We start from the raw sequence: 18,631 nt of genomic DNA, 5'->3' as shown, positions 1-18,631 counted from the left end.
TGAAATAATCATGCATATTACCATGGAGAAGGGCTTACTGAATGCTGCATGTCATTGTAAAATAGAATTTGGCTTTTAGTTCATAACTACTATTCCTAATGGAAAATGGAATTATGTAATAAAAACTTGATTAAGTACAAATCACAAATATTCCTTGATTACAGACCACAATCTAGATAAAATCATTAATAAAATGTTACTGTGGCTCTTCAAAGAAAAGTGAGAACCACTTACCTGGTTCCCTCTTCCCCCTGAAATCCTATGCAAATGCTAGTCAACAATAATTCAATTTGTGATAATAATTAGAAAAAAGGTAAAAGGTAAATATCATGCATTCTATCACTAACATTCTACAATTCTAAGTACTGAGCAGAAAGAGAAAAGTGCAAAATTACCTCGAGATGAGCCTAGCCTGGAAAGTGATGAACGACGAAAGGAAGGATAGCCAAAGTAGCTAATGTCTTCTGAAAACATAGCATCAGCATCAATAATGACACTTGGGTGTGCAGAATGAATATCAGCATCAAGAAGAGACATAAGATCCTCTATAAAAAGAATTTAAAAAGTTAAGTCCAATATTAAAAGAGTCTACTCAATTAGTTGAATCAATTAAAAGCAAACAATAAATTCAAAATAGAATTAATCTAAGCTTATAAACTGTTGAACATGTATTTATTTGTTGCTTACATTAGTATTATGTATAAAATTTGAAAATTAACTAATCAGCAGCACACAAGCAATATTCAGCACCTCCTTCTACTAGTATCAAAGTAAAAAAACTCAATTACATCACTAACATATTTTCTTCATAGTGAAATTTATAAGTAAATCAATAGCCATTCATAAGATAAGAAAACCCCTAAAAAGTTGAAGAGAAAAATCTATGTATAAGCAAGCAATTAGGCTAATATACCAACCTCCAGGTAGATATGATTCACTTGCAGTATCATCCCCATCATCTCCATCTTCATCATCACGGCTAAGCAAATTATTTACAGCAAGGTTTACATCAAGATTTGTTCGCTGGAGTTCCCGAATAATAACACTTCTAGATTTCCCCTGTAAAACAACTTGGGCCTTGGGAGAAAATAAATGAAAAAGGGTTTATCATTAGTCTTTTAACCCAATGTTTTGGTTTGTTTGGTGTTTTTTTGGGGGGGTGGGGGTTCCCCTATTTTCTATACTAATGCACAATAGAACACAAAAAGATTCTACCTGAAAACATGAATCTTCCATACTTGCCTTTAAAAATCAAAAGGTAGTCATTCCAAATTTATAGCTGTTTATTCTACACAACTATCAACAAACACCTTTGTTCTGGAGAAAAAAAAGCTATATGTTGGGCCACCATGTATTCTAAGAACTCCCATGGATAGCTCACACCACAGATTATACAGAACTCCACTCCTGTCTTTCAGCTTGGTACTTTGTGGCTAACCAGCACAAGGATTAAGAATCAGGGCTTGAAATCAGGAAGACCTGGGATTAACTCCTGTCCTGTCTTATTAGCTGAATAATTCTTGGCAAGTCTCTCAAACTCTGTGTGTTTCAGGCAGTTCTCTCTAGGATTTAATAATAACCAAGTGGAAAGGGTTCCTTTTACTGAGAAGATCACATATTCCCATATGCTAGATTTAAGTTTTTCCAAACTCACAATGTACCCAAACATATTTGAATAGATAAAATATACCTGTGAAATGAGTTCTTCTGGAATGACAGATGCAGGAATAACTGGCTGGGGCTGACTGCCCAACAGGCCAGACCCTCGATCTCGTCCTGTACGAATAACTCTGGTCTGTCGTCGGGAGTCTCGAGCTCCAGCAGATGACCTACCAGAAGAGCCGCCTCCACTTCCACCCACTCCTGAACTCCAGCGACTTCTAAATATTTGAAAAATAATATAATTAACATCTTTAATTTTTGAAAAAGTTCAAAAAAGATGAATTTAAGATATCCATATGTTAATATGTCATGGCACTTCATTTGAACAGAAGAACTAAATGAGGTTTTAATTAGATTTATCCCAAGATAATTTAGATTATCCCAAGATAAAGTTGGTGAAGATAAAATGTATCTGGCATAAATTGTGGTATAATTGTATTCCTCTACAATAACTGCTTATCATTTATTTCCAAAAGCACAGAGGGATATGAATAACGGGCACAGAGCAATTTCTTTCAAAAAACTCAACAATTACAGTGCCAACAAGTTAAAGCCTGAGATATTTTGTAATTTTTTAAATAAAATGTAACAGTAGGGATATACAATAAAGTGCTATGTATTTAGCACGATTGGAGAAGGAAATAGCAAATCAGCCCAGTATCTATGCCAAGAAAATCTCAAATGGGGTCACAGAGTTGGACACAACTGAAAAATGACTGAACAGCAACTTGGCAAGATATATGCTAAGGTGTTGAAATACATTTTCCACCTGAATTAAACAAAAACTCAAGACAAATAAAAAGCTACTGTTCAATTCAGTAATTTATTTACTCCAGGCACCTATATCTTTCCTAAAATTAAACTTCTCCCATATTTCTGGAAAGACAGAATTACTTAAACATGACTTTCAGATACTAACAACTTTTTAAAAGTTGTGGGGTCAGAAGTAAATAAGGAAATATTAACACAATAACTTTTAATATGTGTCCTCCTTTCAATAAGATTATTGAAAAACAATCAGAAGAAACAGGTGAGCACTCAATAGAAACTACATCCTTCTAGACTTGCTATGGCAAGAAAAACAAATAAAGCCAATATGCAGTCAAGATGTGTGATAAATCTCTGCTAGTCCTTTAGTAAAAATTATACAACCTAAGGGGGACCAATACTCAAACCTTTTCTAGCTTTGTAGGACATGTTCAAACTTACATTCTATTAACATTCTTTTCAGAACTTCCAAGGTAGAAGAGATAATTCACATTCACGTAAGTTTGCCAAACTAATGAATGTCAAAGCAAGGATTTGAAACCTTATTTCCTGATTCCAACTTGGTATGCTTTCCATTGTATCATGCCTTCAGTACTTTCTTCTTGTTCTTTAGTTGCTGTTGCTTTTCAGTTATGTCCAACTCTTCATGACCCCTTCTAGGCAGAGATACTGGAGTGGTTTGCCATTTCTTTTTCCAGCTAATTGTATAGATGAGGAAACTGAGGCAGAGTTAAGTGACCTGCCCGGTCACACAGGTGGTTGGTTTCTAAGGATAAATATGAGCTGAGGAAGATGAGTCTTCCTAACTCCAGACCTGGCACTCTGTTTAATGAATCTCCTAACCACCTCTCAATATGTTCTAACTGAACTCAATCCATTTTAGTGATCCTTGGAAGACATGCCTAGTGGTGGGTATTGTAATGTAACATCAAAAACCTTTTTAAGGTATCATTATTTATTTTAAGTCAGTACTGACATCATAATCTGCTAACAAACCAAAAAGTGGCAATCTTATTTTCAAGACAATAATGGACCAATATATTTCTTAGAAACCTTTTAGCTAATTAGTTTTCTAAATTTACATTGGAATTTTTTATTGTTATTTCAATGTACAACTGTTACCAATTAGTATGTTTTCTTTTCTACCAAACAAAAGTAAATTGAATCAAAATTACTGGAAATAATTTGGACATAGATAACTTCATGAGAATCAACATAATCTACTTTAACCAAAAACAAAAAAATCTGCTACAAGGAATCAATCTTTAGCATTTCAAATTATATTGGTATCAACATTACTAAAAATTAATTTAACATTTATTTTGAAAGTGTCACCACAAAGCACAGATAAAAAAGGTAATGCTTTTTTAAATTCATGATAAAGGTAGGCTTAAAAGAAAATCAAATTGATACTGTTTCCATTTTAGCAATTGCTTCTATTCTGTATCACTACCAACATTTTGTATTACTGCATAGGTCACATGTGTCTGACTTAAAAGTTCAGGAGTTCATAGGTTCAGAAGTTCAATCTTCCTCTCGAAGTTTAAAAGTTCATTTTCCCTATAAATTAATTTTAATTAAAAGAAATGTTATCTCAATACTAAGAGGTATACTCAACTAATTAAGAGGAAAACTTCTATCTATGTACTATTATTCTCATGGGTGGGTTAAATCAGAATTCCTGGCAACAAGATGGAAGGAACTGCTAACCCCAAATTCCCTTTTTTCATCATAATATACCCCCATAACTTTGATGTAGTAATTAATAAGGCTCTGAAACCAATCATATTCTTTCCCCCATCTATGCCTTCTATTTTGGAGGATGCTCCTCCTTTTGTCTGTCAAAATGATCCCCTCAGCTTTCATTCAGGGAATTTGTCTTGCCAAGTAGCTAGATTTTTTTTAAATGGTAATTGATAGACTCACTGACAAACTGAGCATGTTTGGAACTTTGTTGCCTCAGTTTACCTTAATTTCAGTCACACCAAAATTTCAAGGTTGCAACTTCCCAATTTTCTGCTACAAATACTTGAGTGGCAGATTTCTCTAAGATCTTATGTTTCAAGAGCATGAAGAACAGTAATCATTAACAATTATCTTAAACCACAATGTATCAGGTTACCAAGTTTAAATTCTAAGCCACTGAACCAAAATTTCAAAATGATTAAAATGACAAAGTTAATTACAAATGTTGGATGTTTTCCCTTTGTTGAAATAGCCATTTGGTATAAAAACCTCAAGATCAGACTGCATGTATTTTTACACATAATTTTTGCATGAGAGATTCAATGGTTATTTACTGAAATACATCTTGGGAGCATGTTTTATGAAAAATTTATCTCACAAGAGAACATAATTTTCATGAAGGCATTTTTGGTGAGAAACACAGTCTGAAGATAGTGATCAAGAAAGTAAAAGGTAGGGGCAGGTAAGTGGCTCAGAGGGCAGTCAGGCCTGAAGACAGGTACAATTACCAAGTCCATAACCCTCTTCTACCTTGGAAGCAATACTTAGTATCCATTCTAAGACAGAAGGTAAAGGTTGTTGTTTTTTTTTTTAGAGGTATAAAAACATCACATGACTATCAGTTTTAAGGTAGCAGGATATTTGTGAAGCCTAAAGAAGACTTCAGGTAACAAAATAGCCTTCAAATACTTCATGTAGAGATACAATTTTTCTGAAAGAAAGAACGATTATCAACAAGCAGATTATCCCTCAAATCTGGTCTTCAAGTGGAAGACAGATAACCCACAAAATAGGTTGGAGCAGATAGCCTATCAGGCCATATATAATTGAGAGTTGTTGAGGCATCCTGGTTTCTTTTCTTTTTTTTTTAAATCCATTATTTTCTGTCTGAGCAAGGGCTAGGTAAAGAGTTAAGTGACTTTCCCAGGATCATACAGCTAAGATGTATCTGAGGCCACACTTGAATCCAGGGCCTCCTGACTCTAGGCCTGTCGTTCTATCCACCAGGCCACCATGTTGCAGCTGCCTCCTTCTTTAAACCCTTCCCTTCTGTCTGAGAAACAACTATAAGAGAGATGGGAAAGAACTACAGTCCTCTTGGTTTTATCTGTAAGTGTTATCAGTAAGATCTTGCTTAAATGGACTTTTTGCCAAGATCTGCATAGATTTAATCTCTCTTTAACAGCTTTTCAAATGTTGGCAGTTTATATAGGACAATACTGCTCAATCATCTATTCACCATCTCCTTTAATAGTTTCTCAAAAGACCTTATCCTAAACCAATGTTGCTTAATTAAGATACCCTTAAGTCCATAATTTTACAAAGAAATAATGTATTTGCTTGTAAGGCAGTTCTGGGACTCAATTTCTTCATTATGATGAGTATTTTGCATCACTTAAAAGTAAAATGTCTTTACCCTTGTCCAGTTTTTACTTTGGTTAAGCTGAAACAAGTATTATTACTTACCTCATCTGTTATTTATTAATATTCTGACACTTCAGTCTAGTCACTAGAAGGTTATTATACTGATACCATTGATTCTAAAATTATTGGCTATTAAAAGAAGTTAATCCAATGTTTCATTTGTTATAAAGTGCTTTACACATGTACTAACTTACAACTTCTCTTCTTAAAGGAAAAATTATATTCTACAAGATAAGGCTTTAGAAAATTCAATAAACATTTCACCTTTTTAAATTCTTGATCTCAAATACTATCAATTGATTTAGTCATGAGGCTCTTGCCCAGCTTTGCATGGCATTGCTCTTCTTCAAAGATTCTTTAGCAATGCATATTGCTCAATGAGCTGTAAATTACCTACATGGCATTGCTTTAGGTTGTGTAATCCCAGATGACCAAGCACTCAATGAAATGATTTTTACAATTTTTACAATTGGATGAAACCAATTACCCCACATATGTATGTCATCTTTTCATTTATAGTGAAGATGGCTACATGGATATGATTCCTTCATTCTAATAATATCTCAGCTTATAAGTCAGGAGTATCGTAACTTAAAAACATTCCTACAGTCTAAAGAATAAGAAATTTTAGTAATTTCTGCCTTGTTTTGACAATGAACTTTAGCATCACTTCTAAGAAACCAGGAGTGTTGTTACTCAATAATATCTGATTCTTTGTGACCCCATGGACCACAAATCTTCCGATCTGAGAATTCATTTTCTGATGTTATGTGCTACATTGTACTTAAGAATGCTATTGTAATAAAGTTTCATTTGTACTTTTGCACATTTAATTATTGTGGAAAAAAAAACCCAGAAGCAAAACTGATAGCCAGTGTCTTAGTGGGAGCTAAAAGTTCTCTTCTAAAACTTAAGAGAAGTATATTACTGATACAGAAATTATTGTAACATAAAAGGCTGCTAAGATTTTATTTTTATTTATTATAAAATATTATTTTATTTTAATTTTATATTTTGTTTTATTTAAGAGTTAAGACATGGCAGGATAATCCTTTTAAGACATTGTTTTTAATAATCAATATGCCCCATGTCCCTTCATCTAAGTAGAAAATGACATATTATTTAATATTTATTATATGAAAAAACTAAGGACTTAACTTTTCTTAGGCTTATCAGAACTACCAGCATCCTTACACTTGTTCTTTGGAGCCATCATTAATTAATAATATTCATGAAACAAAGAGACACATTGCTCTGACATGGACACAACTTGTTACAAGTGAGAACTCTGGACAAAGACTGATTTAGGAGCAAATGTTTGGTGCATAATAACAACTGTAATATATAGAATACAGAACCAAAATGAGAATGACTAGAACTGTGGCAATTATGCCACTTGGGGAAATGACATGGACTTAGTGCGTAATTAAAATCTTTTATTTTATGTATCTTTCTGCCTCTTTTTTATTTCAAATGCCAATCACATATACCTAAATTCCCATGTATTGTGTCCTTCAACCCCCCTCCCTCTCTCTCTGTCTGTCCCTCCTACTCTCTCCTCTGAATAACACTGAGAAAAAAGAGATGGGAGAAGGATTGCAGTAAGAAAAGGATGAGATTCAATTTTGAATCAAGTTAGCTTATGCAACCTTAAGGGAATCATTTTATTTTTCTGAGTCTTGGTTTTCAAGTCTACATAATGGTGATACCATCACCTGCAAACTATGCCTGCCTTTTAAAAACTAGTTTTCAATCAGCCAAAATCTGCATTCTCTCACACAGATTCTCACCCCCACCCCAATAACAAAAGAAAAACAAAAAATACATACTCAAGCAAAAAACAGCTTTTCTCTCACTCTGGTCATGTTAAAAATATATGCATATCTAATACAGTGCTCTAAGCCGAATTCATTTTTATATCAGGATGTGGGTGGCATGTTTAATCCTTAGTACTCAGGAATTGTGGTGGGTTATTACACTGTTCAGAGTTCATAAGTCTTTCAAATTTGTACAATATTGTCTTTCTATAAAGTATTCTCTAGATTCTGCTGTATCAGTTCATGGAAGTCTTCCCAATTTTGTCTGAAATCAGACTTCATTTCATTAGATTTATATACCATTTCATAACTCCTGTTTGAACTTCAAAGTTATTACACAGCTCTGGTCATGAGGAATTCTTGGAAGTCTTCTATTTCATTTAAAAGCCTTTTTTTCCCCCCACTATACAAAGCTTTCCTAGGTGAGTAATTCTCAGTGATAAGCCTACTTACATCCTTTACCTTCTTGAATATGGTAGTCTAACTCCCTACAATTTAGTGATGGCAACTAAATCATGCATGATCCTGATTGTGGATCCTCAGTACTTTTTTTCCATGATTTGGATGTCTCAGCTAATTTTGGTCATGAAACTCAAGAAATCCAATGATTCTCTAATATATCCTCTACTTGTTTTCCAGGTTAGTTGCTGTCCGCACAAGATTCACATTTTCTTCTAATTTTTTACTCTTTTGACTTTTTAAAATTATTTCTTGTCATCTCATTGGTGTCTAATTAGTCCGTTCTAATTTTCAGGGAGTTTTTGTAGCTTAGATATGGTTTTAAACCTATCATTCTAAACTATTAATCCCCTTTCCATGGTTTTCCTTCCACAACTATCCTTTCTTTTCTAATTATTTTTTCTCTAAAGCATTCGCTTCATTAATTTAAAAAATTTTAATGTCTTTTAAAAATGGATTTATTTCTTCTAGATGAACTTACGCTTAAGTTATGCTTTCTGATGAGATTTTGTTGTAGATGTTTTAAAGCCAGTGTCTTCTTCTAAGTCTTGTGTCTTCAATATCCCTATCACCACGGTAACTTTCTATAATGGTATTCTTAGTTTGGCCAATCTTTCAGCCTACTTCCTGACTTTGGGACTTCATGTTTTAGCACTTCCAAAGAAGTCTGAACCAGGGTAAATCTGATTTCTGCCCCTCTAGTATGAGCTCTTTAGTGCCTAACACGAATAAGATCTGGGACTGAGCAATAGTAGATACTGCTGGACTCAGCTGAAAAATTCTGTTTTACTAACAGAATTACAAGCTCTGCTTCATTTGAGATTTCTGCCTACTTATTTATTTCTCTGTTGCCTATATGTGATCATTAGCTGAAGGCTAGAATTAATACCTTGCTCTAGTCCTGGGGGTGTTGGCCATACCATGGATGCCTATTTCTGAACTTGTTGCTCTCACAGTACAACACATAGGGCACCAGGACTAATGCGAATTGGGGGAGAAAAATTATGAGAACACAGGTCCATTTGTCATTATGTCCTGGGTCTGTATCCTAGAAGTGGGTATTGGGCAACAGAACTGTCAATATGTACCTGTCCCCATAAGTAGCAAACCAATGTGGGTTTATGACTTTTCCGCCCTGACTCACAGCCTTTCCTTAGATGCTAGAATTCTCTTAACCAGGTTCCATCTCCAGTGTCTGCACACCTCCCTATCTCCTGATGCCAACTCAGATTGGGAAAATAACTCACCAAACCTCTTTCCTGAATTCTGCCCCAATGGGATTCACTTTGAATCTTTGGTATTTTTTTAAAGGGGGTTGAGGGTAGTGGTGGCACTTACTGCACTGCTTCTTCCTAATGCACCATCTTTGTTCCATTCCCTCTGATCATAAATACTTACAGTATTATGAGGCTCACTGATCATTTGAAATTTACAAACGATAAAGTGACAAATCACAAAATTCTGTCACCTACTAGGCAAGCTCCTTGAAAATGGATACCATGTATCATTCTTTCTTTTTCTTTTTTAAACCCTTACCTTCTGACTTAGAATCAATATGTGTACTGCTTCCAAGGCAGAAGAATGGTAAGGGCTAGGCAATGGGGGTTAAGTGACTTGCTCAGGGTCACATAGCTAGAAGTATCTGAGGTCAGATATGAACCCAGGATCTCCCATGTCTAGGCCTGGCTCTCAATCCACTGAGCCACGCAGCAGCCACCCCCCATCTCCCAAAGACCTTTCATCTTAAATTTGTGCTAGGCTCTGCTCTAATTGCTGAATATACTGACTTATCTGCTAATGAAGAATAGATTTCATTGGGGAAACAGCAAGATACAAGGAAGAAAAACACTGACTCTGGATCCTGGAAGTGAAGGTTTAGGGTGTCTCTGAGATCATAGGCAACTGATTGCACTAATCTGGCCCTCAGATTACTCATCTGTAATATGAAGGAGTGAAGTCTTAGTAATCTCTAAGATTCCTTCTACCTAAATATTTCTAAACAGCTCTAAATGTATAATACAACCTGCCATTCATTAAGAACAAGAGAAAAACCTGAAACATAACAGGAAAACACAAATTTTTATTACTTAATTGCCACAAAAATAATCCATCAAAACAGCAATTACCCATTGACAAAGAAGTATCAATATATCAATATCCAGAATCACTCATCAGTCTTTGAAATGCACAAATGCTCTGCTGTTGCCTTCACAATAGCCATTCCTTCTATGGTTCTATTTTGTCATGTCTGGACAAAAAATTATGGTAATTTACAATCCAAGTTCTTGAATCAAGAAAGACATTCTACTCATCTTATGGACCCCAAGATAGAAAAAGTACCTGGGCAAATACTGTATTTATTTTGTCTTTATGTATTTATGAACATGTTGCCACCACAAGAGAAAATAAATGCACTCAGGGCAGGATTTGTTTTGTATATTCAGCAATTAGAACAGAGCATAGCACAAAATTGGCTCTTGGAAAATGTTGCATGCTTAAGTGATTCATACTAGAAGATGGTAGTGGAGTACTGTCAAAATAATAAGTTCAACAGCTAACTTTCCTATATCACTTTAAAGATATCAAAGCACTTTTTTGCATTTTCCTAGTTTAGGCATGTAAAGTATATTTCTCTAGAGTTAATTATCTATAAAAAGAGACAACTTCTGGATATTATATTTATTATAATGATATACACTCCCTTAGTTTCTGTATTAAATTATTAAGTGTAACAAAAAAAATTTTATCGGTGTAATAGTACTGTTCTTCCACAAAAGCCAAAATTAATATTTTGGGAGCCAAATTAAATTTCAATATGAGAGGGAATTAGCATTTCTATAATATCTACTATGTGCCAAGCACAATGTTAAACATTTTATACAAATATTATCTTATTTGATCCTCACAACACTGAGAAGTCAGTGCTATTATTATACGAATTTTACAGTTGAAGAAAATGAGGCAATTCCAAGTGACTCATTCAGTTGCATAGATAATAAATGTCTGAAGTCAGATTGAAACTTAAATCCTCCTGACTTCAGGACCAGTATTCTATCAACTATAGCACCAGCTAAATAGATTATACAATGACAGATTTGAATCTTAAGAAGACAGCGTAAAATATGTTTGATAATGCCGCAGACATAGAGTTAAAGAAAATAAGCAAAAGGAAAATTGAACATATAACTTTTCACTGCATGATTACAATTTTATTAGCAAATTTGGGAAAAGAAATATTGAGCTAATACAATAAAATGTTAAAACCCATCTACTATGAGTTGTAGTTAAGGTAAAGTTTTGAACAACTTTCTTCCCAAGGTCTTTTATTTAATCAAAATTAGTCCTACCCTTGTTATTTAAACTTAAATGTTATGTTGGTTACTATTAAGCTAGTTGTGCCATTCTTTGAAAACAATGAAAAATCCCACTATAATTGAGTAACATAAAATAAAATCTTTGAAAATAAGGCATCCAACTGTAATCCTATAGTCAACAAATGTCTCTTTTTAAAAAATAACTAAAATGTAGACAAATGCTACGATGCTAAGGAAATAGGCTTTATATTATAAGAGAAGATACTGTATTTTTAAACATGAAAATTGACAGAGCTTTCAGAAAAAATTTGCTCCCATTTTTCAAATTTCTATTGGAGAAGTTTAAAATTTCCCTACATAAAAAAGTTGTAGCAATTCATAATTTTTGGCAGACATAAAAAAATCATCCTTTTAAAAGTCAACTGTCCAAATATTACTAATACTGAGTTTACATGCACAATATATTTACATAATGCTCTACTTTCCATGCCCTCAAGACCATTAAAAAGGAATTGAAGATATTTTAAGATTAAAGTTTTAAATTATTTTACAAAAGCTTAAAGAATGCTTTATTCCTCAAAAAGAAGTGTGTGTAAAAGAGATTGAGTTAAATTACTTTAAAATGTATCTAAAGTCATTCATGATTACTTAGAAAACCAAAGAATTCAATGCTTTTAGTTAAAACTTAAATAAAAGCTTCTCATCATAGAATTTTTATCTGTGTAAGGCACTCACTGTGTTAACCACAAAGAGAAAGACCACTTTCAAAATATCACATTTACATTACCTATCTGTTGTAAACATATTTTTGACACTCACTTTTCTTCTATCATTTTAGGTAAATACATTTGATCATTTAATTTCATCACCTTTGAATCCATGAAATGATTTCTTTTCATACTCTCACTTTAACATCTCTCTTCAGCCTGCCACCTAAGCTTCCAAAAGTATTTAAGTAGTACTTTTCTTTGATTTACCTCTTCCTGTATTAATCATAAATCATTAAATTCCCCATCACCCAGTATTTCCAATCATTTCCTCCAGAATTTATCTATTCATAAAAGCATTAAATACATCTTAACAATATAAAATTAAATTTTTTAGTTTGTAAAGACTAAAACTTATGATTTTAAAACATTTTAATTAATTGCTTTAGGATTGCATTTAACAAATGTTTGGTAACATTTATTAAAATTTCTAACTATAATTCCATTTGTCTTTATGATCCAACATTGATAGTTTGGATTTTGATCAAAGAAAGATGTTTCAAATGAAAACGGAATAAAAAAGAAAGCCTCGAAAAGACAAATAATATGTTAATAACAAGAAATATTATTTATATGTATGTATAAATAATATAAATTATTATTAAATAATGATGTTTTTTATGATGGAAGTAAGATATGGGTCACTCCTTATGGCTACGATTTAAACTTTTATTACAAATACTGAGTTGTTTGGCATTTGAAAACTAAACTGTATATAACACAGATGGTTAGAATGAATTTACTTATTTAAAGGGAAAAGAACAAAAGTAAAGCTGTCCTTTATTTGTGGTTCAAATTGTGGAAATACAGAATATTGGCTGTATAATTTTAGAATGTTTCAATAATTGATCTTAATAGCTATAAGTCAAGTATAATGAAAAGAAATGAATGGATGGCTTGATTCCTATATTAGAAAGTTAAAATGCTGGGCATGCAGATCTTATCATTATAATCATGATCTTTTAGAGCTTTAGTAATACTGATAACATAGATGAAGAGCTTCATTAATATCAATTCTATATATACTGTTATTTTACATCTAAATAGGCTAGTACAATTAAACATGAGATGACTGCCTAGATTACTAATCAATGTCCTCAATCCTAGCTAAATTATTTCTGACTCTTTAGTGTTCTTTGTGCATATAGTAAAACAGTTTATATGTGTATAGACACATACAAGACTATGATACAAACAAATTGCAGCCTCAATCCTATCAAAACTTACCCAAGGGTGTTGCCTGCCAGTCTGCCCAGAGTTTCAGAACCAGACAGAAACCATGGGGAGTCACTAGTCCTGCCTGGCCTGGATGTCCTTCCTGCCCCTGAGCCACTGCTCAACTTTGAACTGAAAATAAAAGATGGTAGATCAGTCACAAAACAATCCCAAATGGGTTAGGAACAAAACCTGGAATCCCAGGTCTCAAATCTCAGGGACTTATTCTGGTAACATACCAGCTTAAGCAACACCCTTGGGGAATATTCCATGCTAATCTAACTAAAATTACTAAAATTTTTACTTGAAATTAAAAGACATATGTCTAACATGTTTTATTCACATTAGCAAACCATTTGTTCTCACTGTAAAAATGTTCAACAATGTAATTACAAATAAATTTAAAACATAACATTTAGGGTTGATACTCAAAAAAAATCATCAACGACATCACCCTCTAGTTTTTGAGCCCCCAAATTTGAGGTCAGTTATAAACATTAAGGCAAATTTTTAATGTGACCTAAAAAAAGGCAATCCAGTCAAAATATGTACCCCCAAAAAAGGTCTACTTTAAAGCCTATTAAAAATGTCAAAGCATTCCTTACAGAAAGTTACTCCAACTAAACTGAAATAATTCTCTGCTCCACTACTGATTTTAATTTTATATTCTATATGAAAAACATACATAAATAACTCAGTGAAAATGAAAAATACAGTTAAAACTATAAAGAGATTGTCTATTTCACTCTGATAAAATATAATAATGCCTTGCTTTTAGTTTTGGGGACACACAAAAATAAAGTATTAAATTAACTTATCCAAAATTTAAACATATATTAAGGAGAAAGGTTGTTTGGCCTTACCCATCATTATTATCAGGTTTACCCAATTCCAATCTGTCTGGCTGCACTGAAAAACCAATCCTGCAGACTCTACCATCCTAAATGAGAGAGAAAATATGAAATACTCAAAAATGGAAGTGTCAATATATAAGTATCCCTTCAATGAGGATTTATACAGGTGTATCATGGGCGCAAAACTTAACTGGCACTCTGAGAGACTATTGGCTCTCTCCCCACAAAATTCTTAATCCCAAGTACCTTATGATGTACTTATGACATAATCATATATGAAATTATAGGAGAAAAATCCAAAGTGCTCTAAGTTCCATAGAAATTCATAAGGTGGGGAAGTCAAAATGGAGGAGAGGGTACATGGATACCTGATCACTACCAAATTACCCTTCAAAACAACTATGATAAAATGCATTAGAATTAATTGTGGAGAAGTATAGCCCACAAAAAGGGATGGTAAAGTAATTTTTCCAAAGTAACATAGAAGGCCAGCACCTGGAATCTAGTACACTGGGTAGAGGTGGAATCACAAAGTAGCACTCTTAGGCCAGGGCCAACCTCGACAACAGGCCCTGGGCACAGCTGAAACAGCAACAAGACTTCCTGAGATCTCAGTCACAGATGGCAAAGGGAGTAAGAGAAGAAAGATATCATAGGGGTCCCTTTACTGGTGCTGGGTGTTAAGACACTTGTCATATTACCCATATGCAGATCCAGGAAATAGTCCTAAGGAGCGTTCACAAGGGGAGGAGCAATAGCACACTCCAGTACTTATGGCTACAGGAGAACAGGGGACCCAGTCACGGTTGCAAGGCAGAAAGTCCAAAGCAAAAGCTTCGAGAGCATTAAATACAACTCTCCATATATCATCCCACTTCAGAAGAACTGACAGGATTCCCAGAGCCAGCTCTAAAGGCAGTTACATAAAGAACCTGAAGCCTTGAACAATGTTCCCTTCACCACTTTTTTGAGAACCCAACTTTTAACAGTTTTTTTAAATTAAAAGAAAAGATAAAGGTTATAAAATAAGAAAAAAAGTTATTTTGGTTACAACAGAGAGGACCAAAACACAAACCAAAGACTATTAATAAAGTCAAATATTGCTGAATCTAAAGTAAAGTCTCCAAGAAAAATGGAAATTACTCCTAAGCCCAAAAAAGAATTAATGGAGGCTCTCAAAAAGGATTTTAGGAATCAAAAGTGTAAGAAGAAAACCTGGGAAAAGAAATGAGTGATAAAGGAAAATCAAGGAGGAAAAAAAAAGAGTCAACAACTCGGTTAAAAGAAGCACAAAAACATAATGGACCAATTGGTAAAGGAGTCACAAGAATCCAAAGAGAAAAATTCCTTTAAAAAGTAGAACTGGCCAAATGGAAAGACATACAAAAATGCACGGAAAAGAAAAACTTCTTAAAAGCACAACTGGTCGTATGGAACACAAATTCACTAAGGAAAAGAACTCTTATTAAAAAGTAAAAATAGCCAGATGGAAAAGGAGGTACAAAAGCTCACTCAAGAAAATCAATCCCTAAAAATTAGAACTGGGGAGACAGAATCTAATAATTCCATGAAATATATCAAGGAACAATCAAAAAAGTCAAAAGGGGGGAGGGGGCAGAAGAAAACGTGAAATAGCTCATGGGAAAAACAACTGACCTGGAAAATAAATCCAGGAGAGATCATCTAAGAATTATATGAAATTATTTGAAAACCATGATCCATAAAGAGCCTAAACGTTATCTTTTCAAAAAATCATATCCAGGAAAATTGCCCTGATATTCTAGAACCAGAAGGCAAAATCAGAATGGAAAGAATCCACAAATTATCTACTGAAAGAGATCTCAAAAAAATAATTCCTAGGAATATTAAGCCAAATTCCAAAATATTGTGGAGCCAGTCAAGATAACAAAAGATCAGCTTCTATGTTAAATAATTGCAGGGAAAAAAGACCTAGGATTTCAACCAAGCAAAACTGAGATAATCCTTCAGAGTTAGCAAAATGAGTATTTGATGAAATGCAGGACTTTCAAACATTTCTGATAAAAAGTTCAGAACTGAATGAAAAATTTGACTTACAAATACAAGATTCAAGAGAATCCTAAAAAGTTAAACAAGAAAGATAAATCAAAGACATTCAGTAAAGCTAAACTGAACACCCAACATGAAGAGATGATTCCTGTAACTCCGGAGAATTTTATCATTATTAGGGTAGTTAGAAGTATATATAGACAGAGGGAAAGGGTATGAATTGAATATGATGGGATGATATTTTAAAAAATTAAGGCATGAGAAAGAAGAATGCATATGGAGGAGGGGAAAGGGAAAAATAGAATGGGGGAAATTATTGCACATAAGAAATATGAAAGAGTTTTTACTGGAAGGGGAAGATGGGGAATGTGGGACAGGGAGTATATGAATCTTACTCTCACTGGAACTGAACAAGAGAAGAATATAAACAATCAATTGAATAGACATATATCTTACCCTACGAGATAGAAGAGGAAGGTCTGATATAACAGAGGGTACATTGGAGGAGATCAGAAATTAAACAGGGGGAAATAAGATGTAGAGTAGCACAACAGTAAACATAATGGTGCAATTTTTTTTAATCACATCTATCAGATTGCCTATTATGACAGAAAAGGAAAAAGAAATAACTTGTAGGAAAATTAAGGCATTAAATGCACTGTTGGAGGAGTTGTGAAATGGTTCACTCATTCTACGGAGCAATTTGAACCTTTCTTCCAAAGGGTTATAAAACAGTCATACCCTTTGAACAAGCAACAGTATTACTAGGTTTGTATCTGAAATAGATAAAAAACGAAAAGGAGAAGTACCTATATGTACAAAAATAAAGGAACCGTTTTTGTGGGTACAAAGATTTGGAAAGTGAGGGGATAGCTCTCAATTAGGGGATGGTCAAATAAGTTACAGTATATTATTGTAATGGAATACTATTGTGTTCTAAGAAATGACAAGCAAGAGGTGCTCTGAAAAATCTGGAAAGACTTTTATAAACTGAAGCTGGGTGAAATAGGCAGAATCAGGATTACACTGTACACAGTGACAGGAATACTATAAGATGAACAACTGGAATAACTTCACTATTCTCAGCAATACAATAATCTAAAACTATTGCAAATGATTCATGATAAAAAAAAATGCTACTTGCTTGTAGAGAAAATGAATTGAGAGTCTAAATCGAAACCAAAGAAAACTTTTTTCTTTCTCATTCTTATTTTTTTCTATTTGAATTTCCTTCCAAAAAAGGAATAATATGAGGAAATGTTTTAAGTGATTACACATATAAAATCTATAAGATTGTTTACTATCTCAACTAGGGGAGTACCGGGGGTGGGAGGGTGGGGAAAGAGAAGAGGTGGAAATTGAGGCTCAGTATTCTTTGAAAAATGTTAGAAACTATTTTTACATGTATTTTAACATGTAATTTTACATGTAATTGGGGAGATTAAATTAAATTTTAAAAGAAATTAATAGTAGTAAAAAAAAAGACAAGAAATCAGCAATCCAGAAAAACTTTGACCTTGAGCAAATCATTTAACATCTTTAGGTCTCAGTTTCCCCACCTATAAAATGAGGTGCCAGAAACATATCTCCAGTCTCTTTTTCTGTTCTATAAGTCTTTAAATTTGCAGGTCATGGAGGACCCAGGATGAGCATAACTTTACTGGGCAATTATGATCTTTACTAGATAACTGGAGATAATATTAAATGTTTACACAGATAGTTCAATTTCAATAGATTAAATATTTACCTCAAGAAGAAAAGCAGCATGATTTGGTCCTACCACACACTGTTTAATAGTAGCCTGTTCCAATACATTCAATGGAGGGTGACTGAAAAAATTAAAAAAAAAAAATTAAATAAATTTTAAGCTGGGGAAGGGGAAAGGGGCACATATTTAAAAAGTATAAAAACTTGAATTGACATTCAAAATTAAAATTTTTATATCAACTAAGATAACCTTTTAATCACTAATGATGATGAACCCATCATACACTGTATCAAAGGCTTCGTTTGTATAAACAGGGTCCATGAAATCAAATGACAATATTTGTAAAATCAATGTCTATGTAATAAATACCTCAAAACTACTAGCTTGGCTTGAATTCGTATAAATAAGTTAACAAACTCTGGAAAGCATGCTACTTTGGCCTTTTTGATCATGGAACAATGAAATATTATTCTAGAAAAAAAAATCTAAAAAATTTTACCTGTTTAAATTATACTTGTTGAGTTTCTCTGACACTTCTCGTAACCTGGTAAAAACAAACAAATACCTATTAGTGGATATGCTGAACAAACAATTACATAAAGCAGTAGAATATTCCCAGCTAACAGGTATTTTATCCATTATTCCAATG

The 18,631-nt window shown here is 33.4% G+C and overlaps 1 protein-coding gene across 5 annotated transcripts in view; it reads right to left on the bottom strand.

Moving 5' to 3' along the window:
- The window catches only part of UBR5 (ubiquitin protein ligase E3 component n-recognin 5), a 185,300-nt gene that overhangs the window by 106,764 nt on the left and 59,905 nt on the right, over positions 1–18,631 (bottom strand). For all 5 annotated transcript variants that reach the window (XM_056823240.1, XM_056823244.1, XM_056823241.1 and 2 more), the window contains exons 2-8: positions 18,482–18,526; positions 18,022–18,103; positions 14,256–14,332; positions 13,405–13,524; positions 1,691–1,880; positions 918–1,077; positions 396–545 (exon numbers count right to left, since the gene is read on the bottom strand). In XM_056823240.1, the coding sequence (XP_056679218.1) occupies positions 396–545; positions 918–1,077; positions 1,691–1,880; positions 13,405–13,524; positions 14,256–14,332; positions 18,022–18,103; positions 18,482–18,526 (824 nt within the window). The remainder of the gene's footprint in view (positions 1–395; positions 546–917; positions 1,078–1,690; positions 1,881–13,404; positions 13,525–14,255; positions 14,333–18,021; positions 18,104–18,481; positions 18,527–18,631) is intronic.

This window comes from Monodelphis domestica, chromosome 3 (assembly GCF_027887165.1).
Source record: "Monodelphis domestica isolate mMonDom1 chromosome 3, mMonDom1.pri, whole genome shotgun sequence".
Taxonomy (NCBI): Eukaryota; Metazoa; Chordata; class Mammalia; order Didelphimorphia; family Didelphidae; genus Monodelphis; species Monodelphis domestica.
The sequence above is the reverse complement of the archived record's forward strand: the minus strand, read 5'-3'. Positions and strand labels throughout refer to the sequence as shown.